This window comes from Aureococcus anophagefferens (genome assembly GCF_000186865.1).
Source record: "Aureococcus anophagefferens unplaced genomic scaffold AURANscaffold_10, whole genome shotgun sequence".
Taxonomy (NCBI): Eukaryota; class Pelagophyceae; order Pelagomonadales; family Pelagomonadaceae; genus Aureococcus; species Aureococcus anophagefferens.
The window spans coordinates 181,613-205,691 of record NW_008705570.1 but is presented as its reverse complement, the minus strand read 5'-3'; the positions used below and the strand labels follow the sequence as shown (position 1 = coordinate 205,691).

Sequence of the window (24,079 nt, the reverse complement as noted above, 5' to 3'; positions counted from 1 at the left end):
AAAATCAGCCGAATCGACTTCGATTTGACCGAGCTCGAGAATTTCAAAGTTTGGTCGGGACGTCCCAAACCAGCGGTTGATTTCCACACAGCGTCGAACGTCGCGCCGCGGTCCGGCGCCTTGCGGGGCCCGCCCGCCGCCGGCGCGTCCGTCTTCCGGCGCGCGCGCGCGAGCGGCGCGGCCGGGTCGAGCGGCGGCGGCGCGCGGCGCCGCGGGCCCGCGTCGAGCGACCGGGACCGCTGCTTCGGCGGCGGCGCGCCGTCGAAGGACGACCCGCGGTCGCCGGCGCTCGGCCGCCGCGACCCGGCGAGCGACGACTCGCCGCTGGGCCCGCTCGGCCGCCGGTCCAGCGCCGGCAGCGCCGAGGGCCGCCGCGGCGGCGCGCCGCCCGGCGGCGCCGCGGCCGCGCGCGACGCGCGGCGGCGGCGCGCGGGCGCCGCGTCGTCGTCGCCGTCGCCGCCGCCGCCGTCGTCGCGGCCGATCTGGTACCGCGCCATGCCCTCGGCGTCGTTCCAGAGGCAGGCGGCGACGCCCTGCTTGAGCACGAAGGCCTCCCACGTCGCGCGGCGCCGCGCGAGGCGCTGGAGCATGTCGAGCGACGCGTCGCCGTCGACGAGCGCGGAGAAGCGCCGGATCGGGCAGACGACGTAGTCGACGTCCGCCGTGGCGACGACGGTGCAGCGCATCGTGAACTGGTCGCGGAGCATCTCCACGAGGCCCAGCACGTCCACGGCGCGGAGCGACGCGACGTCGACCTTGGACGCGGCGCCCGCGGCGTCGACCAGCGGCAGGCTCACGCGGACGGCGCCGCGCGCGACGATGACGATCTCCGCCGGGTCGCCGTGGCGCTTGAGCACCTCGCGGCACGCCGCGCGCTTGAGCCGCGCGTGGCGCATGAGCTTCACCTGGGCAGGACAAGAGTGCGAAATTCCCAACTTCAAAGGCTCCTAGCTCGGCCGATTTCCACTCGTTTCGGCTGACTTTTGGACGAGCGATCATCTCTCGGAGCGGTCTCGAAGCGTGGGTGCTGTTTCCGAAACGCGCGCGCGCGGCACACTCACGTTGAAGCGACGTTGAATCACCCTTGTCCTGCCCTGAGCTTCACGATCTTGTCGTCGCCCCAGGACCGGAACGGCGGCAGGTCGACGACGCGGCGCACGAACGCCAACGTCTCCCGCGAGTGGTTCGCCGACTCGACCTCCTTCTTGTCGAGCGCGCTGCGCTTGAAGCGGAGCACGGCCGTCACCTGGGCAAGGGCGCGAACGTCCCAAAGGCTCCTCGCTCGACCGCTCTCCGCTCGTTTCGGCTGAGTTTGGGACGAGCGATCATCCCTCAGAGCGGTCTCGACGCGCGGATGTTTCTTCTTTCCCGAAGGCGGCACGCGCGCGTCGAAGCGAACTCGAATCACCCGCATCCCGCGCCGGCCGTCGCGGCCTGGAACTCCCACTCGGACGCGAGGCGCGCGAGCGGCACGGCGCCGCAGCCACGCTCCTCGCTGCCCTGGACGCGGCCCGCGACGCGCACCGTGCCCGGGTCCATGACCTCCTCGTTGTAGGTCTCGCGCGGGCCCGCGCTGAACGCCGTCGCGTCCAGACGGACCGCGGCGCCGCCGGACTCCGCGCGGAAGGTCGTCACGTTGCCCTCGAGGACGTAGCAGTGCCAGGCGTCGTGGATGGGGTCGTGGTAGATCGTGTTCTGCGCGAGGCTGAAGCGCTTCTTCTTCGGGTTCGGGTCCGCCGCTTGCAGGCCCTCGAGCCGCGCGGCGAGCTGCGCCGCGCCGAGGCCCTCGGCCTGGATCTGGGACTTGCGGTGGACGTAGCGCCGCGCGCCGGCGCCCGTGCCCCACTCGTCGCCGCCCGCCGGCGCCGGGCCCGCGAGCGACGCGCGGCGGCGGCCGCGGGGGCCCGCCGCCGGCGACGGGTCCGCGGGCGGCCGCTGGGGCGGGCAGGGCGGCTGCGTGAGCTGGCCGGGGCCGTAGACCTTGACCTCGGCGCCGCACTCGACGAGCGTCTCCGCGGCGACGGCGGGCGTCGCGTCGCCGACGACGAGGCCCGGGCACCGGTCGCCGAGGATCGCCGCGACGACGGCGATGCGCGGGCTCCGGCTCTCGCGCCGCCGCTCCTCGCGCCGGTCCTCGACGTCGCTGTCGCTGTCGCTCGACGCCTCGGGCGTCGACTCGTCGCTGTCCGTGAGGTCGCGCGCGTCGCGCAGGGCCCGCGCGAGCTCCGCGACCCAGCCGCTGGGCTCGCGGCGCACCTCGCTGCCCTCGGCCATGGCCGCCTTGACGCCCGAGCTCACGTTCAGCAGCGGCAGCATGGACGTCGTCGTCGCCATGGTCCGCCGACCGTCCCGCGCCGGTCGGCGGGGCGGCCCCAGAACGCGCTCTCCCAGACCAGCCGAAACCGTGGCAGCTTGAAGAGCTGCGCGTTACCGGTAACATCGGCCGATCATCGCCCCCGGCCGCAGGCCGCGGCGCCGGCGGCGTCCGCGGGGCAGCCCGCGTGGGCCGCCACGAGGCGGCGGAGGGTCGCGTCGCCGAGGGCCGCGCGGAGCATGCGGTGGTACGTCACGTTCGCGCGGCTCGCGTCGCCGGCGTCGCGGGGCGCCGCGCGCCGGAAGTAGGTGCCGCCGCGGTTGTTGAAGAAGTGGGCCGCGCGCATTGCGGAGAAGTCGTAGCCCGAGGCCGTCGCGACGCGCGCGAGGCCCGCGGGCGAGTACTGGCCCTTGACGAGCAGGGCCCCCTGGGGCCGGACCTTGAGCGAACAGGGCAGCGAGAAGGCGACGCGCGGCGGCCACGTGATGCTCGCGCAGTTCCAGCACCGGGGCCCCCGGGGCGCGTAGAGCTTGTACCACTCGGCGACGAAGGTCCCCCGCCGCGGGCTCGCGATGAGCGCGTTGATGAGCCCCGCGGGCCGCTCGACGGCGAGCGACGCCGCGCCGTCGGAGAGCCAGTCGTCGAGGCTCTTGAGGGGCAGCACGTCCGTGTCGAAGTAGACGCCGCCGAACTCGAGGAGCGCCTCGAGGCGGATGACGTCGGCCTTGTGCGGGTAGTTCTCCAGCCGGTGGCCGAAGACGGACTCGACGGGCGCGTGCGGCCGCCTGCGCACGAACGCTTCGGGCCGGCCGACGGCCGCGGGCAGGCCGTCGAGGGCGTCCCACCAGTAGCGCCCGCCGGCGACCGCGCCGACGTGGTGGACGTAGACGCCGTCGAGGCCCCAGGCGACGAGCGCGGCCGCGACGTGCGCGTAGTGGCCCCAGGTCCACGCGTCGCCCGCGCCGGTGACGACGTGGCCGAGCCGCGGCGCGCGCGCGCGCGGCGCGGCGCCGCCGCCGCGCTTCGCCGCGGCGCAGCGCGCCGCGGCGTAGGCGTCGTCGGGCACCTCGGCCTTGAGCATGCGCTCGCGCCACTCGACCATGTCGGCCTCGACGGGCGCGGCCTTGGCGGCGAGGCGCCGCGCGAGGCCGAAGGTTGCGTTGGAGAAGCAGGCCGGGTAGCGGCCGAGGGTGCGCGACGCTCCGTCGCATGCGAGGCCCGCGTAGCGCCCGCCGCCGCAGGTCGCGTTCGCGAAGGGCGCGAAGTCGCAGCGCGCGCCCGCGGCCGCGCGGTGCCGCGCGGCGTACGCGTCGCAGGTCCAGCGGCCGAAGCGCCGCGCCTTGAGCGCGCAGCCCGTCCGCGGCGGCGCCGGCCCCGCCGCCGCGGGCGCTGCCGCGGGCGCCGCCGCGGGCGCCGCGACGGCGACGGCGGGCCGCCGGCGCCGCGGCGCCTGGGACAGGACGGCGGCGACGAAGCAGGCGCCGAGGACGGCGAGGCGCACGCCGACGGCGCGCTCCGCGCCCGCGGCGGCGCCGAGCTGGCGCTGCCGCAGGAGCTGCCCCGGCGACACGCCGGGCTTGCGATGCGTCGCCATGCTCTCACACCATGGATGCTGTCTTGAAAGGGCAGCCTGCGATGTTGACGGGCAAGGTTTGCGAAGCTGCCCCCGCAGGACGATGGCCGGCCTCTGAGCAAATCGCTTAGCCATAGCCGGCCTCTGAACGAGCTCACGGCCCAAGGGCAGCGTGACGATGGTGGCGCCGTGGCCCTGGCTGCTGCTGACCCTGCGCTGCGCCGGCGGCAATCCGCGGCCGAAGAAGGACCCCTTCGGCTGCGACGAGCTCCTGCCCGAGTCGTCCGACGCCGTCGCCCTCGTCGTCCGCGGCGAGAGCTTCCGCGGGCTCAACGCCGGCGCCTTCGTGCAGCTCGAGGGCTACGACACGCACGCCCTGCGGAGCGCGATCATCTGCACGGAGAGCTCCTGGGAGATCCAGCGCGCGCTGGCGCGGAACCAGGTCGCGCTCCTCGTCGAGCCCCTCGAGCGCCGCGGCGTCCGCGTCGACGTCTACCTGAGCTCGTACGGCTGCTGGGGCGTGCCCGGCGTCGCCAACGCGACGGCGGCGCGATGGTGGCACGACCTCGAGTCGTGGTACGGCGGGCCGCGGCGCGTGCGGTTCAGCGCGCCCATCGCCAAGGCGCCGGGCCAGACGCAGCGCACGCCCATCGACGTCGGCGTCGGCGCGGCGCTCGCCGCGGGCGCGGCCTACCGGTCCGTCTTCGTCTGGCGCTTCGACCTCGCGCTCCTCGACCCCGTCGCCGCGGCGGACGCGAGCGCGACGCTCGGGAGCGCCGCGCCGACGGACTACCTCGCCACGGACCGCGCGGCGCCGCGCGGGACACGACATTGGTGTCGGCCGCGCGTCGCGACCCGAGCGCGAGCGCTCGCGTCGAACCGTCGCGCGGACGAGCGTCGCGCCGCGCGCAGGCACCGAGGCGACCAAGGTCGGCTTCGACCTCGAGTGGTCCTTCCCCTGGCGCTTCGCCCGGTGCTTCCACGGCGTCCTCGCGGCGACGGGCGAGCGGAGCTGCTGGGACCGCGACAACATGAACCACATCGTCGCGACGCGCTGCTCCGAGGAGTTCCAGGCCAAGGCGCTCGCGCTCGCGCGCAAGTCCGGATCCGACTTCTCCGGCTTCCGGCGGACCTTCGCGTGCGCGCCGCGCGCCGCGCCGCTGCCCAAGTGGCAGAAGGGCGTCATCGAGGCGCGCCAGGGCGGCAGTCGGCTCGCGGCCTGGATGGCCCGCGAGGGCTACGTCTACGACCCGTCGCGGCCCGGCGACGTCCGGGCCTGGCCCTTCATGTGCCCGAACCCGCTGCCCGTGCGGTCCTTCGAGGGCCGCATGGGCTACCGCGAGCTCTGCGAGTTCCAGCGCGACCGCTACGGCGGGCCGGGCTGCGACGCCGAGGTCCGGCTCCGGTCCGAGGTCTGCGACCGCCTCGCGGCGACGCAGCCCCGGGCCATCAACGACGGCCACGTGCGGTCCTTCTTCAGATGCGCGGAGCCCCAGAGCGCGAAAGACGCGGCCTTCGCGGCGCGCGAGGCGATGCGGGGCGCGGCCGCGCCGGCGCCGGCGCCCCGGCCCCGCGACGGCGGCGACGGCCGCGCGGCGACCGGCGGCGGCGACGCCCGCGAGCGCAAACGCCGCGACCCGCTCGACCTCGAGGAGCCGCGGCGCCGCGAGGCGCGCCGCGCGCGGGCCGACGAGGACCCCGCGCGCCGCGACGACCCCGCGGAGCGCAAACGCCGCGGGGACCGGCGCAAGTACGACGAGCTGTCCAAGGACGAGCTCATCCGCCTGCTCCTCGAGGAGGAGGCGGGCGGCGGCGGCGAGGCGGACGCGGCGGCGGCCGCCGAGGCCGAGGCCGCGCGCAAGCGCGCGGCGGCGGAGCACGACGCGGCGCGCGCGCGGCAGCAGGCGGCGTGGCGCGCGACGCCTCCCGGCTGCGCCAGGGCCTTCGTCGGCGCCGTCGCCGAGGCCGACGACGCCGTCGCGCTCGTCATCCGGGGCGAGTCGTTCCGGGGCCTGAACATGAAGATCGAGACGCACAGCGCCGTGCCGACGAACACGCTCCGGCGGAGCGTCGTCTGCACGCCGAGCGCGCACGCGCTCCAGCGGTCCATCACCGCGAACCACGTGCGCCAGCTCATCGAGCCCCTCGAGCGCCGGGGCGTCCGCGTCGACGTCTACGCGGGCTCCTACGGCTGCTGGGGCGTGCCCGGCGTCGACGACGCGACGGCCGCGGCCTGGTGGGACGACATGCGGGCCTGGTACGGCGCGGACCGCGTCCGGTTCTGGGACCCGCTGCCGCGCGCGCCGGGCCAGACGCAGCAGGACCCCATCAACTGGGGCGTCGACGCCGCGCTGCGGAGCGGGCGGGCCTACCGGTCCATGATCGTGTGGCGCTGGGACGTCGCGCTGCTCGCGCCCGTCGCGGCGCCAAAGGCGCCGGACCCGCGCGACGACCACCCGCCGACGGACTACCTCGAGACGGACCGCGACGAGCCGGGCATCGTCAACTTCGACGTGGGCTGGTCCGTGCCCTGGCGCGTCGCCCAGTGCTTCCGGGACGTCGTCGGCGCGACGGGCGACGCGAGTTGCTGGCAGGTCGACGTGCTCAGCACCGTCGGCGGCATGTGCCGCGACCGCCTCAACGAGAACTTCGCGCGGACGGGCGTCGACGTCTTCCGGCGCAACTTCGCCTGCGCGCCCCGCGACGAGCCCGTGCTCAAGTGGATGCACGTCATCATCGAGATGCACCGCGGGGGCACGCGGCTCGCGCGGTGGCAGGACGCGCACGGCTTCCTCTACTCGGGCGGCGTCTTCACGCCGCCCAAGGCCGAGTGGACCCACCTCTGCCCCCAGCCCCTCGTGCTCCGCAAGTTCTCCGACGCCCAGTCCCGGGAGCTCTGCGAGTACCTCCGCGACCACGACGGCGGCATCCCGTGCGACGAGGCGCCCTTCGTCGCCGAGGTCTGCACGCGGCTCCAGACCACGCCGGAGATCCGCCCCGCGCTCGAGGACCCCGCCGTGCGCTCCTCCTTCAAGTGCGAGCTCCCGCCGCCGTAACGGAGGGAAGGCCCAGGGCGTTTGCCAGCGTGCAGCTGTCTCGCGAAAGCTCACGAAAGCAGGGTGTTTGCCAGCGTGCTGCTGTCTCGCGAGCTCACGACCGCTCGCCGCGTTTGCTTTCCTTCAAGGTGCTTCAGTGGTGGAGCCAGGTTGATGATGAGCATGGGCCACCTCCGGTAGCGACAGCTGTAGTGTAACCATCTTTACGCGGCTGCCATCTCTGGTAGCCGGCGCACTGTGACCATCTTCACGCGGCTGCCATCTCTGGTGGCCGGCGCACTGTGACCATCTTCACGCGGCTGCCATCTCTGAGAGCCGGCGCAGTGCGACTTCCAGGCGCCACGATGCGCCGCCTGCGCGTCGTCACGTACAACGTGCAGCGCTGGCACGACTTCGACGCCATTCTGGCGACGCTGGAGCGGCTGAAGCCCGAGGTGCTGGCGCTGAACGAGGTCCATGCCGGCGGCGAGCACGCCGAAGCGCTCGAGACCGCGCGGTCGCGCCTGGCCATGGCGTCGGCGCACTTCTTCGGCCACGCGCTCGACGGCGCCTACGGCAACGCGGTGCTCACGCGCGCCGCGTCGACGGCCGTCGCGCGGCGCCACCTCGCGGGCGGCTCGGTCGTCCGCGGCCGCGGCGGCGCGCCGCGCCGCATCGCGCGCGGCGCGCTCGTCGTCGCGCTCGGCGACCTCCAGATCGTCGCGACGCACCTCGACCACATGGCCGAGGCCGAGCGCGCGACGCAGGTCGCGGACCTCCTCGCCGGCCTCGGCGCGACGGCGGGCGCGACGCTGCTCTGCGGCGACCTCAACGCGCTGCGGCGCCGCGACTACGGCGCCGGCGCCTGGGCGGCGCTCGAGGCCGAGCACGCGCGCAACGGCTGGCGCGGGCCCGACGACAGCGACGCGCCGGGCGGCGCCGTCGCGGCGCTCGAGGCCGCGGGGTTCGGGGACCTCGGCGCGAGCGACGCGGCGCCGACGTCGCCGGCGGCGGCCCCGGCGCGGCGCATCGACTACGTCTTCGCCGGCGCGGAGCTCGGCGCGCGGGCGGCCGCGACGGTCGACGCGACCGCCGCCGGCTCGGACCACCTCCCCGCGATCTTCGACGTCGAGCTTCCGAACTAAAAACAGGGACGGGGGCTCACTTCGCGGCGGCGAGCTCGAGGGGCACGTCGAAGACGAGGAGGGGCGTCGTGCCCTCGGCGGCGTTGAAGTGGGGCGCGATGGCCGGGACCCACTCCTTGATGTGCGCGTCGGAGTGGAGGTACGTTTTGAGCGACGCGGAGTCGCGCGCGGCGACGGTGAGGCAGTAGGTGTAGCCGCCGGCCTTGTCGGGCCAGTCGACGGCCTGGAGGAAGTCGTTCCCCAGGAACTTCTCGACGGAGGCCGCGATGCCGTCGATGGCGTTGAACTTGTCGACGACGGCGGCCATGGCCGCCTCGTCGACGGTGTCCGCGAGTTTGAAGAGCACGGGATGGAGCAGCTCGGCCGTCGACGGGTCGAGGTCGAGCGCGAGCTTGCTGTCGAAGACGACGATGCCCTTGATGTGGGGCTTGACGGCGGCCATCCAGTCCACGAGGTGGAGGTCCGAGTGGAGGTAGGCCTTGAGGGAGGCGACGTCGTCGGCGACGACGAGCAGGCAGTGCGTGAAGCCGTCGGTCTTGTCCGGCCAGTCGAGAAATGCGAGCTGCGCCGCCTTCTCCAGGGTCGTCGTGCCATGCGACGCGAAGGACGCGGACACGCCGGGCAGGGCGTCGAACTTGGCCACGACGGCGGCCATGGCGACCTCGGCGTCGCTTCCCCGGACGAGCTCCGGGAACTTGAAGAAGACCGTGTGCTGGATCTTGCCGCCGACGGCGTAGCCGCCGCCGAACATGTTGCCCATGAGACACGCGGCGACGACGGCGGACGACGCTGCCCACCACCACGGCGCGATGGTGGATGGCTTCGCGCGAAGTTGGTTGAGGTCAACGCGACATTCAACGAGGCTCGCGAGGAGCGCCTCCGCGAGCACCAAGTCCGCCGCCTCCCGTGTGACGCCCCCCCGACGACGCCGCCATGGCCTCGGCCTCGAACACGACGAACATGTCGGCGCGGGACCGGGCGAAGGAGCGCGAGCTCGCCGAGGCGCGGCAGAACGGCCAGGCGGCGCCCGAGGTCGACGTGAACAGCGGGGCCATGATCAACCCGCACAACCCCGACTTCATCACGAAGCGGCCCTGGTACCTCGGCGACAGCGGGCCGTCGCTCCAGCACCACGACACGCGGGGCGCGGCGACGGCGTCGGAGGTGTCCATGGCCGAGGCCGACGCGCACCTGCGGCGGCGCCGCGGCGCGTGGGACGCGCGCGTGGGCGGCGGCGCCGTCGCCGTCGTCGAGGTCGGCGCGTGGATCGAGGCGCTGTACCGGGGCAAGACGCCCTGGCTCCCCGCGCGCGTCGCGAAGGTGCGCCTCGACGGGAGCCTCGACCTCGAGTTCGAGAACGGGCGGACGTCGCAGAAGGTGCCGCGCGCGCACGCGAAGCTCCCCAAGGCCGGCGCCGGCGCGCGCGCGGGCCTGGAGAGCCTGGGCAAGGTCGCCTACGACGCGAAGCGCGACCGCTGGCACGGCTACGACCCGTCCATGCACAAGGAGACGGAGGACCGCTACGCGGAATTGGACGCCGCGCGCGCGCGGCGCAAGGACAAGCGCCAGGACGCGCGGTCCAAGGAGGCGCGCGCCGCCGCCAAGGCCGAGCGCAAGCAGGCGAAGGCGGCGCAGAAGGCCGCCGGCGGCGGCGACGACGACGACGACAGCGACAGCGACAGCGACAGCGACGACAGCGACGACGAGGGCGACGACGAGTTCCGCCTCGACGACGCCGAGGCGGGCGACTTCCAGAAGCGCATCGCGCGCCAGGGCGGCGTCGGCGGCGCGCAGATGAAGACGACGGTGCGCAACCTACGCATCCGCGAGGACACGGCCAAGTACCTGCGGAACCTGGACCCGGATTGCGCGTTCTACGACCCGAAAACGCGCGCGATGCGCGAGAACCCGACGCCCAACGTGGACCCCAAGGATTTCGTCTACGCCGGCGACAACTTCGCGCGCGCGACGGGCGACGCGTTGGAGCTCGCGGCGACGCACTGCTTCGCCTGGGACGTGGAGCGCAAGGGCGCGTCCCGCGGCGGCGACGCGCTCCACGTGCAGGCCGACCCGTCGCGCGCGGAGCTCGAGAAAAAAAAGTTCGAGGCGAAGAAGGCGGCCCTGGACCGGGAGAAGCAGCAGGCCATCCTCGACAAGTACGGCGCCCAGGACGTCGACGAGGACGCCGCGGAGCGGCAGCTGCGCGCCGCGGGCGCCGCGTCGGAGGCGTACCGCGAGTTCGACGCGCGGGGCAACGTCACGCGGGGCGCGCCCCTCCAGAAGCGCGCGTCCAAGTACGCCGAGGACGTCTTCGACACGAACCACACCGCCGTCTGGGGCTCCTACTTCTGCCCGCGGACGTTCAAGTGGGGCTACGCGGACGACCACTCGACGACGAAGAATTCCTACTCGACGGGCGCCGCGGGCCGCGCGGCCAACGACGCCGCGCGGGCCCGCAGCGACGCGGCCCTCGCCGCGCCGCGGCCGAGCCTCGGCGAGGCCGCCGCGGCGACCGCGGCGCCCGGCGCCGCGCGCGCGGAGCCGCCGCCGAGCCGCGCCGCGCTCTACGGCGCGCCGGACAAGGACGTCGTCCTCGACGAGGCCAAGGTCCAAGCGGCCATGGCCCGGGCCCGCGCGGCGCCAAACGACGCCGCCGACGACGCCAACGACAAGAAGCGCAAGTACAACAGCTTCGCGACGACGGACGTCACCGCCGAGGACATGGAGGCCTACCGCCGCACGCGCGTCGCCGCGGACGACCCCATGGCCACGTTCCTCGGCGGCGAGGGCGCGTAAGTGGTGTTACAGGGACCCGCCGTTGCGCTTCGCGGCGGCCGCGGCGAGGAGCCTGAGCGCGCGCGCGCACGCGGGGTTGTCCGGCTCGTGGTCGCGGCACCAGGCGTTGACGACCTCGACGAGCGTGTCGCCCTCGCGGAGCACGATGGGCACGGTCTCGCCGCGGTAGGAGAGCGTGACGACGTTCTCGACGCGCTTCGTCTCCGCGTTTTTGACGTACGCGGGCTCCGGGGCCGGCTCCCGCGCGGCGGGCGCCTGCCGCTGCGGCGGCGCTTTTTTATGGTCGTCGAAGTCGAAGAACTCGCGCGTCTTCGCGACGGCGTCCTCGTAGCCCCTGCGGCACGCGTCCCAGTTTTCCCGGTCCGTGCACGGCCGGCCCATCGCGTCGTAGACTCGGTCCAGCGCCGGCCCGGGGTGGCTTTCGCCGCGCCCGCCGAACTTGGCGAGGCACGTCTCCTCGCACTCGTCCTGGAGACCCCGGTTGAAGGCCGCGAGGCAGGCGTTGGACGCCGCGGCCCGCGCCTCGCGGGCGACGGTGCGCCCGAGCTTGCGGCACGTGTCCGGACTGAGCTGCCGGTGGACCTGCTTGCACTCGACCTTGCAGTCGCCGCGCGCCGCCGACAGGGACGCCGCGCCGCCCGCCGACGCGACGGCGGCGCAGGCGGCGACGACGACGAAGAGCCGCCCCATCGTGCCGCTGGATGATGGATACCGCGCTAACGGTGAATGAACGGTGCCGAGCGAGAAGGCTGCCCGATTGGCCAAGCTCTCCGAGGAATTATGCTCCGCGCATTGCTCCTCCTCGCCGCCGCCGCCCCGACGGGCGCGGCGCCCGTGCAGCTCACGGGCTACATGTCGTCGCTGTGAGGCAACTGCCGCGCCGCCGCCCTCGCGCTCGGGGACGGCGTCGTGGACAAGGAGGGGGTCGGCGCCATCGTGAACATCACGATCCACTTAATCGGGACCTGGAACGGCACCGGCGCCTGCGACGGCACGGGCATGCACCACGGCGAGGCCGAGTGCTTCAACGACGCCTACAAGCTCGCGGCCGACGCCGTCGACGCGTCGAAGTCCTTCGCGTTCACGCGGTGCATGTTCGAGCGCATGGGCGAGCTCTGCCCGGCGTCCTGGACGGGCAAGGAGTGCGCCAAGGACGCCTACAACGCGACGTCCTTCCAGCCGGCGGCCGAGGCCTGCGAGGCCGAGGCCGGCTACGAGGCCGGCACGCTCGCGAAGCTCGCGCTCGGCGACGGCGGCGGCGTCTCCTCCTGGGCCGCGTCAGGCATCGCCGCCGATCTCGCATACTCGGCGAAGGCCGACCCCGGCGGCACGATCCCGCCGCCGGAGGGGGGACCCGCTCCGGCGTGGATCGTCGTCGGGGATTCCTTCGTCAGCGACCGCGACTCCGACGACGAGGCCGCCTGGGCCGCCAAGGTCCTCGCCGCGGTCTGCGACGCCTACGACGGCGCGGAGAAGCCCGCGGGCTGCCCGTCGCTCTGAGCGAAGACAAGTCGGCGCGCGTTCTCGCGCGCGCGCGCGTCGCCGCACATGACGGCGCCGTTTGGCTCCCGCGGGGGACCGGCCGGCGCCCGACCCCGGCACGCGCGCGCTTTTTGGCGAGAGTGCGCGTCGCTAACGCTCAAGACGACGCTGGCGGCGCGCGCGGCGCGACGGCACCCGGGTGCGCGGCTGGTGATGCACCTGGTGATGCAGTGCAGCCGAAGCGGCGTCGCCACCACCAAAAGTCGTCTTGCTTCGTCGTCCGCGCGCCGTCGCGCCCGCCACCATGGGGGACGACGACGGGCAGGCCGTGTTCTGGCGCGAGTTCATGAAGACGGACGAGGCCCAGGACGCTTTGAAGATGCAGTACCGCGAGGAGTACGACGAGCTCGCCGACGAGTACGAGAGCAAGGTCAAGCCCCAGGAGCTGCGCGAGCTCGCCGAGGCGCTGCTGGACTGCAGTCGCGAGATCAAGCACATCGTCGCGCCCCTGCTCAAGTACGACTTCTGCCAGCGCATCCTCTACAACATCTTGCAGGACTGCACGCGGGGCACGAACGAGGACGGGTCGTTCCGCGAGAAGCGGAACTTCAGCGAGCACCTCATGACGCACCACGTGCGCTACCAGATGGAGAAGCTCGCCGAGGAGGTGCGGGCGAACCCCACGTACGGCAAGGCCGTCAACGACCAGTGGTGGGCGGGCATCTGCTCGAAGATGGCCGAGGACAACAAGCGCGACATGTTCGACCACCCGCGCTACATCGACGTCCACGGCCTCTGCTCCATGATGAACCAGGGCGGCCTGTGTCTGGACATGGGCAAGACCAAGTGGAAGGAGCGGAACTACGAGCTGGCGCTGGACCGCTACACGATGGGCGTCGACATGCTCCAGAACCTCCGGTGCCGCGGCGCCGAGAACGAGGAGCTGCTGAGCGGCGTCACCTGCCGCCTGCTGCGGAACCAGGCGGCCTGCGCTTTGAAGCTGGAGCTCTGGGGCTTGTGCACGCGCGCCTGCGACAAGGTGCTCCACTTCAAGCCCCGCGATTTTAAGGCGCTCTACCGCAAGGGCGTCGCGGCGACGAAGACCGGCGACTTCGACGGCGCCGAGTCCTGCTTCAAGAAGGTCACGGAGCTCGTGCCCGACTCCTACGAGGAGGCTTATGTGTACGCCCAGGCGAAGAAGGACGCGGAGAAGCAGCTCGCGGGCATCGCGCGCCGCAAGGCCGCGTCGAACGCGTTCGGGCGGACGATGGTGAAGCGGGGCTTCCTCGAGCGCGAGGGCCTTTTTAGTGATGACCGCCACAAGGACGAGGCCGACAAGCACACGCCCATGGACGAGGGCCTGCGCCACCACATCGCCGAGCGGCTCCGGGAGCAGAAGAAGTACGACGACGAGCGCCGCGCGGCGGCCGTGGACCTGCCGGACCCCTGCGTCGACGACGACCTGCCGACGCTGGACCTGGACCGCTGCATCGCGCTCCAGGAGGACGTCAAGGCGCTCTACCGCACGCCGGCCTTCATGAAGGCGCTCGGCGACCTCCAGGAGAAGTGCGGCTCGTCGTCGAACAAGTTCCTCGACGAGCTCGAGACCTTTGCCGACGACCAGAAGGCCGACGTGCTCGAGAAGTACGGCTTCACGGGCTGGGCCGGCGCGCGCGCCGCCGAGCGCGCCATCGCGAACAAGCTCGACGACCCCGTCGTCCGCGCGAACGCGAAGGAGCTCTTCGAGATGGTCACGGAGGGCTACGACTTCAAGGGGCCGCCGCCGTCGTCGCGGGGCTAGGCGCGCGCGGCGATTTCTTCTACTTATATGGGGTCTATGTTCGTCGTGCTTCGGCGAAGCTTTCGCCACGCCCGTTGTTCCCGGGAAACACTTTGTAGCAGTGGCACTTGGCCTCGGCCGTCGAGTCGAGGCCCCCGGGCCCGCACGGGTCCTTCATGAAGCACGCGAGCGTGCCCCGCTCGTGGTCGACGATCATGAGGCGGCCCGAGACCTTGCCGTTGGACTCGCGCAGCACCCACGTCTGGTCCTGGCGCTCCCACGTGTGGAGGCAGTAGGGCAGCGGGATCCCGAGGAGGCACGGGAACGCGCAGACGACGTCGTCGGAGCACAGCCCGCCGTAGAAGCAGATGCCGCAGCTTGCCGCGTGGGGCAGGCAAAAGGGGTGGCACACGTGGCAGCCGTCGAAGCCCTTCGCCGACGCCTGCGCCTTGCTCAGCGTCTTCGCGTAGATCGCGGCCTTCGACTCGGTCACGGGCTTCTTCCTCGTCCGCGCGGCGCCGTGGACGTCCTCGCGGATCTTCGCGGCGTCGAGGTGGCCCAACACGTACAGGCTCTGGCCGAGGGGCGAGATGGAGCCGCCGTTGATCTGCCACTCCTTGCCGCCGCCGCCCTTGTAGGCCTTGAAGCCCGAGCCGCGCGTCGCGGTCATGCGCTGCGCCTCGTTGTGGCCGACGAAGTTCACGTCCGTGCCCGGCCCCGGCGCGCCCAGCGCCAACTCGAGCACCATGTCCGACTTGTCGAGGATGATGAAGGGCTCCTTGTACTTGACGTTCGCGGCCGCGTCCGCGGCCACCGTCCCCGTTAAAACGTAGCGCCAGGGCCCGGCGATGTGCTCCTTGCCCTTGCGGCCGACGCCCCCGGCGTGCGACGACAGCGTCAGGGGCTTGATGAAGCCCGCGGCGATGGACGACGCGTGCTCGAAGATGAAGTGGTTCTCGCCGCCGCGCCGCACGAGGCAGAGCTGGACGTCCAGGAGCCCTTCCGGCAGCGGCTGCGCGACGACGATCGTTCCCGCGACGTCCAGGAGCGCGCCGTCGCTCTCGACGGGCGAGACCTTCATGCTTTCCTGATCAGGAGCGCCATCCCTCGGCCGGAATGGTTGGTGGTTTCTCGCTTCGCTAAGAGGCCGATATATTTCCTTCACCATCCACCTCGTGGGCAGCCTCGGCACAGTTATGGTTGCTTGCTAGCCCCATGGACTCGCTCCTCTGCGGCTGGGCGTCCGAGGGCGTCGGCGAGGCCGTCGGCCGGCCCGTGGACCCGTGCTGGGACGACAAGGGCAACGACGTCGACGCCGGCCCGCAGCGCGTCGAACCCGACGAGGCGCCGACCGTCGTCGTCGAGGAGTCGGACGTCGCGGCGCTGGCCGAGGAGATGCGCAAGCTCAGCGAGGACGCCATCGCCATGAAGGAGCAGATGCGGCTCCTCGAGCTCGAGCGCCTCGAGGCGCACCTCGAGGCCGAGCGCGCCGCGCGCGCCGAAGACGCGGCGGCGATGGACGAGGACGAGCCGGCCGCGCCGGCGACGGTGACGGGCGCGCTCGCCCCGCCGGCGCCGGAGGACGACGAGGCGGCGGACGCGCCGCCGGCCGCGTACGCGCCCGCGGAGTACTCGCCGGCCGCGGCCGAGCCGCGCCCGGCGGACGACTCCGCGCCGCCCCCGGCGGCGGACTTCTCCACGCCGGCGGCGTACGCGCCGCCCCCGGCGGACTTCACGCCGGCGGCGGCGAAGACCGTGCCCGCGGCGTACACGCCGGCCGCCGCGACGCCGTTCCCGCCGCGGGCGACGACGTCGCCGCCGCGGCCGCGGTCGTCGTCGCCGGAGCGCGTGCCCTTCGCCGGCATGGGCGCGACGCCGAGCTCGCCGCGGCGGCGGAGCGCTGGCCGGTCCCCGAAGCCGTCGCCCGCGCGGCGGCGGCGCCGGGCCGAGGCCGCGGGGCCCGAGGCCTGCGCGCTCCGCGTCGTCGAGCTCGCGTTCCGCCGCTACGCCGCCGAGGGCCGCCTCGGGCGCAAGGAGTGGGCCCGGCTCTGCCGCGACGCGGGGCTCGCCGAGCCGCGGCGCGTCGACGACGCGCGGCGCGTCGACGCGGCCTTCGACGCCGCGCGGCGCGCGGCGGTGCTCGCGGCGGCGGCCGCGCCGCCGCGGTCCGCGGGCGAGCGCGCGCCCCTGCGGTCGCCGCCGCGGCGCGGCGCGTCGACGGCGCTGGGCCTCGGCCAGTGCGCCGTCGCCCTCGAGTACCTCGTCTGGGCCGCGGCGGGCGCGAGCGCTCCGCCGCCGAAGGTCGAGGCCGCGGCCGGGCTCGCGCCCGCGTGGCTGCCCGCGTGGCTCAGCTCGCCGCCCGCGGGCCGGCTGCGGGCCCTGGCGGCGGCGGAGCTCGTGGACTTTGGCGACGCGGCGCGCTACCTCGCGCTCGCGCCCGCCGACGACCCGCTGGCGGCCGTCGTCGACGCGACGCGGCGGAACACGCTCGCGGCCGAGTGCGAGCTGCTGGCGACGCCCGAGGCCGTCGACCTCCTCGAACGCAACGGCCGCCCCTTTTCCATCCTCTTCGAGCGCTACGCGGACGCGGACCGGCTCGCGGCGCGCGGCCTCGGCGCGTTCCTGGACGACTGGTGGCTCGCGCCCGCGCTCCTGCCCCGGGCCAAGGTGTTGGACGTCGCCCTGCAGATGGAGGCCCGCGACGGCGCCCCGGGCCTCGGGCGGCTCCAGTTCGTCGAGCTCCTGGGCCACGTGGGCCTCCGCGCGATGCCCGGCGACACGCCGAAGCGGCGGCTCCTCGAGCTCGTCGCCTGGCTCGACAAGTCCAAGGGCCGCGCGGCCCTGGGCCACCCGCACCGCGCGACGCTGGCCTTCGCGTTCCACTAAGGTGACAGGGCTTGGGTGTTTTAGTCCGAATCGACCCGGAGCGGCGCGCCGTGTCGGCGCGCCGCGGCGCGAGGCGGAGCCTAGTTCTCCGCGACGGCGACGTCGCCGGGCGCGACGGGCGGCGCGTCGACGCCGATGTCGGGGAAGAGCGCGCGGCAGGCCGGGACCATGTCGTCGTTCGCCGGGCCGCTGCCCTTGGAGACCGCGTTCTTGCCGACCCACTTGTCGCCGTCGCGGTAGACGACGAAGGTCGTGACGCCCGTGTGCGTGCCCTTCTCCTCGACCTTCATGTGGCAGACGGGCAGGATCGTCTCGCCCGCGACGGCCTTGAACATGAGCTTGACGTCGGCGTAGTCGTCCATGACGCAGTCGTTCCAGATGTAGATGCACATGACGATGGCCTGGACGTCGTCGCCGAGGTCGCCGAGCTTGAGGCTCACGTACTCCGAGCCGCCCTCGGCGCCGTAGGTGTCGCCGAGGTACTTGAGCGCGCCGTCGGGCGTCTCGTTGACCTCGTACGACGCGGACCCGAGCTTCTCGCCCTTCTTGTTGAACTCGATGGCGCAGAACTGGGCGTCGACGGTCTTGCCCTCGACGCACATGTACTTGACGCCCACGTGGCACTCGCCGCCCTTCGTCGCGAGGTCGGGGATGTCGAAGGTCTTGCCGAAGCCAATGGGGATGCCGTCGGCGGCCTTCTCCTTGGCGGCGTCGAGCGCGTCGCCGCCGCCGGCGGCGCGCACGCCGTCCTCGGCCTGCTTCTGCGCGGCCATGCAGGCATCTTGTGCGGATTGACACAGGCCCATGTCGGTGTTATAACTGTGCTTGCGGCGGATCTGCGATTCTGTCGCCGACGCGGCAAAATTTCGGGTGCTGAAGTTAGCATTGCGCACGTGCATCACGGCGCGAACTTAGAAGTGAAGTTCGGAACAAGCAGCTGCTGAATTGGGCAAGTTCGGTCAAACACGGGCCGGAGCCTGGCAGCCACCCGTCTTCGGGCCGAGCGAATGGGCAGCCCCCTGCAACTTTGCGGCGCAAGGCTAGGGGTGAGGGGATCTTTGCTCGACTCGATTTCCCGGTCATCAGAGCGACAGTGCGGAGAACCTCGAAGTGTTATCCTACGCCGATCATCGCCCGCCCCCCACGCCCCCCCACAGCGACGGCCGGTCGCCCGCGACGCACCTCGCACCCCACGCTCCCACACTCACCTCGCGCACCCGCTCCAAGCATCCCCATGGCGGCGCTGGCGAAGCCCGCGCCCGCGGGCGCGTGGCCCGTGGCCGAGGCCGCGGGCGCCGCCGCCGTCGCGGACCTGCCGAAGCTGACGGCCAAGTACGCCGAGGAGCTGTCCTGGAAGCGCCACAACAAGTTCGCCTGCAACTTCTGGCTCTCCTCGGAGGCGCGGCTCGTCGAGTCGGCTGTGATCAAGACGGCGTACGACGCCATGTGGCAGACGGTCTTCCAGGCCAAGCTCGACGCCGGGGGCTGGGCCGCCGCCGCCGGCGAGGCCCAGCGCGTCGTCTACTGCCAGGCGCGCACGGAGACCTGCAACCTCGTCGCGGGGCCCGAGCTCATGTGGAGCCCGTCGTTCGTCAAGACGCGCGGCGCCGCGGAGGCCCGCTTCGGCGCGGCCCTGGCGGTCATGCGCCGCCGCATGGAGCTCGCGCGCCTCGTCGCCTACAACAAGCGCGCCACGCAGAAAGTTGGGGCCAAGATCGCGGCGTTCGTCGGCCTCGTCTACGAGGCCGGCGACGACGTCGACTGCGCGAAGATGGACGGCATGGCCCTCGACGACGACGTCGAGGACGACGCCATGATCTGCGGCTGACGCGCGGCCCGGCATCGGCGCACCCCATGGTCACTGAAAGCGCTTCGACATCCCATGGTCACTGTGCCCCGCGCGCCGCCCGCGGCGCGCGCCCCCAGCTCCCTGTACCTAACATCGCTCTTGCTCGAAAATTCACTACGGCGCGACGCGCGCCCACAGGTCGAAGCGCCGGTTCTCGGCGACGCCGTCCGCGCGCAGCTTCGCGAGGTGCGCGAGGACGTTGTGCTGCGCGGCGAAGGTCAGGTAGGGCGGCAGCTTCGGGTAGATGGCGAGGACGATCTCCAGCGACGTGCGGCCGGCGTCGTCGAGCGCGGCGCGGACCTGGCCCTCGCGCGCGCCGCGGTGGTCGACGTACTCCCGGATCTTCGCCGCCGGGTCCGCGCTCGGCGGGCCGTGGCCTGTGTGGAAATCAAATCTTCAACCCGACTTCAATGTGAGCGTATTCGAAAGTTTAGACACAAGCTCTTCGGCTCTGCTTCGAGAACTCGACGAGAGCAATCGATTCGTCCAAAAATTAGCCGAATCGACTTCGATTTGACCGAGCTAGAGAATTCTGAAGTTTGGTCAGGACCATCCAAACCAGTGGTTGAATTCCACACAGGCCGTGGCCCGGGTAGAGCGCGACGAGCTTCTCGCCCTCCGCGAGCCGCAGCATGTCGTTGAGCGTGCGCATGTAGGTCGCGAGGTCCTCGAACCAGGACGAGCCCGCGCCGAGCACGTTGTCGCCCGAGAAGATGGCCCGCTCCTCCTCCAACAGGAAGCACGCGTGGTCCTCTCGAGCGCATCGCCGCCGCCGGCGGCGCGCACGCCGTCCTCGGCCTGCTTCTGCGCGGCCATGCAGGCATCTTGTGCGGATTGACACAGGCCCATGTCGGTGTTATAACTGTGCTTGCGGCGGATCTGCGATTCTGTCGCCGACGCGGCCACGATAGAATGCCGCAGGCAAAATTTCGGGTAGGTGCTGAAGTTAGCATTGCGCACGTGCATCACGGCGTGAACTTAGAAGTGAAGTTCGGAACAAGCAGCTGCTGCTTCGGGTCGAGTCAGCGGAATTGGGCAAGTTCGGTCAAACACGGGCCGGAGGCTGGCAGCCACCCGTCTTTGGGCCGAGCGAATGGGCAGCCCCCTGCAACTTTGCGGCGCAAGGCTAGGGGTGAGGGGATCTTTGCTCGACTCGATTCCCGGTCATCAGAGCGACAGTGCGGAGAACACTCGAAGTTTATCCTACGCCGATCATCGCCCGCCCCCCACGCCCCCCCACAGCGACGGCCGGTCGCCCGCGACGCACCTCGCACCCCACGCTCCCACACTCACCTCGCGCACCCGCTCCAAGCATCCCCATGGCGGCGCTGGCGAAGCCCGCGCCCGCGGGCGCGTGGCCCGTGGCCGAGGCCGCGGGCGCCGCCGCCGTCGCGGACCTGCCGAAGCTGACGGCCAAGTACGCCGAGGAGCTGTCCTGGAAGCGCCACAACAAGTTCGCCTGCAACTTCTGGCTCTCCTCGGAGGCGCGGCTCGTCGAGTCGGCTGTGATCAAGACGGCGTACGACGCCATGTGGCAGACGGTCTTCCAGGCCAAGCTCGACGCCGGGGGCTGGGCCGCCGCCGCCGGCGAGGCCCAGCGCGTCGTCTACTGCCAGGCGCGCACGGAGACCTGCAACCTCGTCGCGGGGCCCGAGCTCATGTGGAGCCCGTCGTTCGTCAAGACGCGCGGCGCCGCGGAGGCCCGCTTCGGCGCGGCCCTGGCGGTCATGCGCCGCCGCATGGAGCTCGCGCGCCTCGTCGCCTACAACAAGCGCGCCACGCAGAAAGTTGGGGCCAAGATCGCGGCGTTCGTCGGCCTCGTCTACGAGGCCGGCGACGACGTCGACTGCGCGAAGATGGACGGCATGGCCCTCGACGACGACGTCGAGGACGACGCCATGATCTGCGTCTGACGCGCGGCCCGGCATCGGCGCACCCCATGGTCACTGAAAGCGCTTCGACATCCCATGGTCACTGCGCCCCGCGCGCCGCCCGCGGCGCGCGCCCCCAGCTCCCTGTACCTAACATCGCTCTCGCTCGAAAAATTCACTACGGCGCGACGCGCGCCCACAGGTCGAAGCGCCGGTTCTCGGCGACGCCGTCCGCGCGCAGCTTCGCGAGGTGCGCGAGGACGTTGTGCTGCGCGGCGAAGGTCAGGTAGGGCGGCAGCTTCGGGTAGATGGCGAGGACGATCTCCAGCGACGTGCGGCCGGCGTCGTCGAGCGCGGCGCGGACCTGGCCCTCGCGCGCGCCGCGGTGGTCGACGTACTCCCGGATCTTCGCCGCCGGGTCCGCGCTCGGCGGGCCGTGGCCCGGGTAGAGCGCGACGAGCTTCTCGCCCTCCGCGAGCCGCAGCATGTCGTTGAGCGTGCGCATGTAGGTCGCGAGGTCCTCGAACCAGGACGAGCCCGCGCCGAGCACGTTGTCGCCCGAGAAGATGGCCCGCTCCTCCTCGAGCAGGAAGCACGCGTGGTCCTCGCAGTGGCCCGGCGTGTGCCAGACGCGCAGCGTCGTCTCGTCGTCGACGACGATGCGCTCGCCGTCGACGAGCGCGCCGTCGTAGCCCTCGTCGACGCCGGGCGGCGCGTTGTAGCGGCCCGGGTCGAACTTGAACTCGCGCTTCGCGAGCTTCCGCACCGTGACGCCCGGCAGCATGTCCCGGATCTGCGCGATGCCGCCCGTGTGGTCGAAGTGGCGGTGCGTGATGACGACGCGGTCCACGGTGCAGTCGAGCGCGCGCAGCGCGGCGGCGAGCGCGGGGCCGAACGCGGGCCGGCCCTCGCCCGCGTCGACGAGCACGCGCCGCGGCCCGCAGCCGACGACGTAGCAGTTCGTGCCCTGGAGCGTGAACGCGCCCGGGTTCCGCCCGAGGACGCGCGACACGCGCCGCGAGTGCGTCTCGAACGCCGCGAGCGGCGCGAGGCCCCGCGGGAGCGCGTCGTCCGCGTGCTCGCGGAGCACGCGCCGCTTCAGCGCCGGCGGCAGCGCCTTGTTCAGCGCCGGCATGATGTTCTTCGCCCAGCTGAACACGCGGCGGCTCTTGACCATGGCCACGGACAGCGGCTCGTGCCAGAAGAGCGCGAGGAGCTGGCGCCGCAGCATCGGTGGAGGCGCTGGCGGCGCGGTTGGCTCTGCTCGGCAGGCGCTGGCGGCGTGCGGTCTGCTCAGCAGGCGCTGGCAGCGCGGGTGGGCTGCGGCGACGCGCTACGTCTTCGACCACGACAGACCGAGGACCATACGACCGAGGCCATCGGAGCAGGTTTCCGACTTTGGCGGGGGGTCGACGACTTTGCGTCGCCCGGGGACGCCATCGGCGTCGATTTGCCCCCGGTTTTGCCGACTCGCTCGCTCGACCAGGCCGTCTTCCCTGGCTTACAGTGACGCATGATCTAAAACAACCCTCAGAACGACAAGCTACGCGTCGCTGAACATCGTACATTTCACCCGGCCCGGGGGGGGACTCGGCCATTGGTGCGCGTCCTGAAGTCGTGCCGTTTGAGACAGGCAGTGCTGCGCGCCATTGTCGTTGGCGTCGCGCGCGAGCGCGAGCGCACGCCGTGGAACGACACGGGGCTTTGAAACGACCACCCAGGAGGTGCCCGACGACCCCTCGACGCGGGGACGCGAAGCGACGACGATGGAGCGCACCGCGGCCCTCGAGTCGTGGGTGAAGACGCTCGCGGTCGACAAGAGCGTGCGCGGGATGAAGACGGAGGGCGTCCTCGCGTCCGGCGGCGCGCCCGCGGCCGCGCTGATCGCGCGCGTGGCGCGGGCCATCGTCGAGGAGGACGGGGGCCACGCGTCGCCGAAGGCGTGCGCGGCGGGCGACGAGTGGGGCCAGGCGCGGTCGCTCGCGCGCAAGTTCAGCGAGGCCGCCTACGAGCGGTGGCCGGCGAGCAAGTCGCCGAGCGGCGCCGAGGCGTCGGCGGCCGTCGAGATCCTGCTCTACTGCGCCGCGTGCTGCGACAAGTCGTCGAAGCGCGGCGCGTACATCCAGCGGATCCTCCGGCTCCCGCAGCAGCAGCAGCAGCAGCTCATGGGCGCCATGAAGGCGCAGATGGCCGCGGAGCGCGAGGCGCAGTCCGCGGGCAAGAGCCCGCCGCGCAAGTCGCCCGCGCGCGCGAAGGCGTCGCCGCGGGAGCGGACGCCGAAGCGGCTCTTCTCGACGCAGCGGTCGCCGGCGGGCGCCGCGGAGGCGACCAAGGCCCTCGAGGCGCAGCTCGAGGCCGAGCGCGAGGCCGCGGCCGCCGCGCGCGCCGAGGCCAAGGCCCACGCGGAGGACGTCGCGGAGCTGCGCGCGCGGCTCGCGCGCCACGAGGCGGACCGCGACGCGGAGCGCGAGCGCGCGCTCGCGGCGGAGATGAAGGTCGTCGACTACGAGCGCGGCGCGGCGGCCGGGGACGCCGCGTCCGCGGCGGCGGCGCGCGGCGAGGCCGCGGCCCTCGAGAAGCGCGCCGCGCGCGCGGAGGCGCGCGCGGAGACCGCGGAGGCGCGCCTCCGCGAGTGCGACGACGAGCTCGACGTGCTCCGGCCGCTCCGCGAGCGCGCGGACGGCGCGGAGCGCCAGCTCGCGGCGACGCGCGACAAGCTCGAGAAGAGCGGCGACCTGCGCCAGCAGCTCCGGCGCGCGGAGGCGGACTGCGAGGACGCGACGCGGCGCGCGCTCCGCGCCGAGGACGCGGCGCGCGACGCCGCGGCGACGAAAAGCGACCTCGACCGCGCGTCGCGGGAGCTCGCCGAGGCCGAGGTCGCGAAACGCGAGGCCGAGGCCGAGCGCGACGCCTTCGGCGCGGAGCGCGCCGAGCTCGCGGCGCGGCACCAGAAGGCGACCGCGGACGCCGCGGAGCTCCGCGCCCAACTCGCCGCGGCCGAGGCGGACGCGGCGGCCAAGGCCGAGCTCCTCGCCGAGGCCGGCGAGGGCCTGGACCTGCCGGCGACGCGCGCCGAGGTCGAGGGCCTCCGCCACGCGAACGCGGACCTCGAGCGGCGCCTCGCGGCGGCCGCGCCCGACGTCGCCGCGCGGCTCGAGGGCGAGCGCGACGACGCCGTGCGCCTCGGCGAGGCCTACGAGCGGTCGCTCCAGAAGGCCAAGGGCGAGATCGCCAAGCTCAAGGGCGGCCTCGACGCCGCCGCGGAGCGCGGCGAGGGCCTCGAGGCCGCGCTCGCGGACGCGCGCGACGCCGCGGCCGCGCTCGAGGCCGGCGCCGAGGCGTCGCGCG

General features: G+C 73.0%; 5 protein-coding genes across 5 annotated transcripts in view; 3 read left to right on the top strand and 2 right to left on the bottom strand.

Moving 5' to 3' along the window:
* Window positions 1-2,334, bottom strand: part of AURANDRAFT_71678 (hypothetical protein) — a gene marked incomplete at both ends in the record, with an annotated part of 2,850 nt that extends 516 nt beyond the window's left edge. Inside the window, 3 exons of the mRNA XM_009038959.1 lie at window positions 88-905; window positions 1,106-1,246; window positions 1,525-2,334. Coding sequence (XP_009037207.1) covers window positions 88-905; window positions 1,106-1,246; window positions 1,525-2,334 — 1,769 coding nt within the window. The remainder of the gene's footprint in view (window positions 1-87; window positions 906-1,105; window positions 1,247-1,524) is intronic.
* Window positions 2,335-9,237: 6,903 nt separating this feature from the next.
* Window positions 9,238-10,863, top strand: AURANDRAFT_26976 (hypothetical protein; the record flags this gene model as incomplete). Its single annotated transcript, XM_009039218.1, has 1 exon — window positions 9,238-10,863. One exon carries the CDS (start codon window positions 9,238-9,240, stop codon window positions 10,861-10,863), a length of 1,626 nt encoding a protein of 541 aa, XP_009037466.1.
* A 999-nt stretch (window positions 10,864-11,862) lies between these two features.
* AURANDRAFT_64355 (hypothetical protein) lies at window positions 11,863-18,839 on the top strand (the record flags this gene model as incomplete). The annotated part of the gene is made up of 5 exons (XM_009039219.1): window positions 11,863-12,309; window positions 12,671-14,095; window positions 14,764-14,906; window positions 15,337-17,001; window positions 18,239-18,839. The coding sequence occupies 5 exons, from the start codon at window positions 11,863-11,865 to the stop codon at window positions 18,837-18,839; spliced, it is 4,281 nt and encodes a 1,426-aa protein (XP_009037467.1).
* Window positions 18,840-20,957: 2,118 nt separating this feature from the next.
* On the bottom strand, window positions 20,958-21,782 carry AURANDRAFT_4854 (hypothetical protein; the record flags this gene model as incomplete). The annotated part of the gene is made up of 2 exons (XM_009038933.1): window positions 20,958-21,374; window positions 21,435-21,782. Coding segments are annotated over 2 exons (765 nt in total), but the record flags the coding sequence as incomplete, so codon positions are not given.
* A 715-nt stretch (window positions 21,783-22,497) lies between these two features.
* Window positions 22,498-24,079, top strand: part of AURANDRAFT_64353 (hypothetical protein) — a gene marked incomplete at both ends in the record, with an annotated part of 5,294 nt that continues 3,712 nt past the window's right edge. The window contains one exon of the mRNA XM_009039220.1: window positions 22,498-24,071. Coding sequence (XP_009037468.1) covers window positions 22,498-24,071 — 1,574 coding nt within the window. The remainder of the gene's footprint in view (window positions 24,072-24,079) is intronic.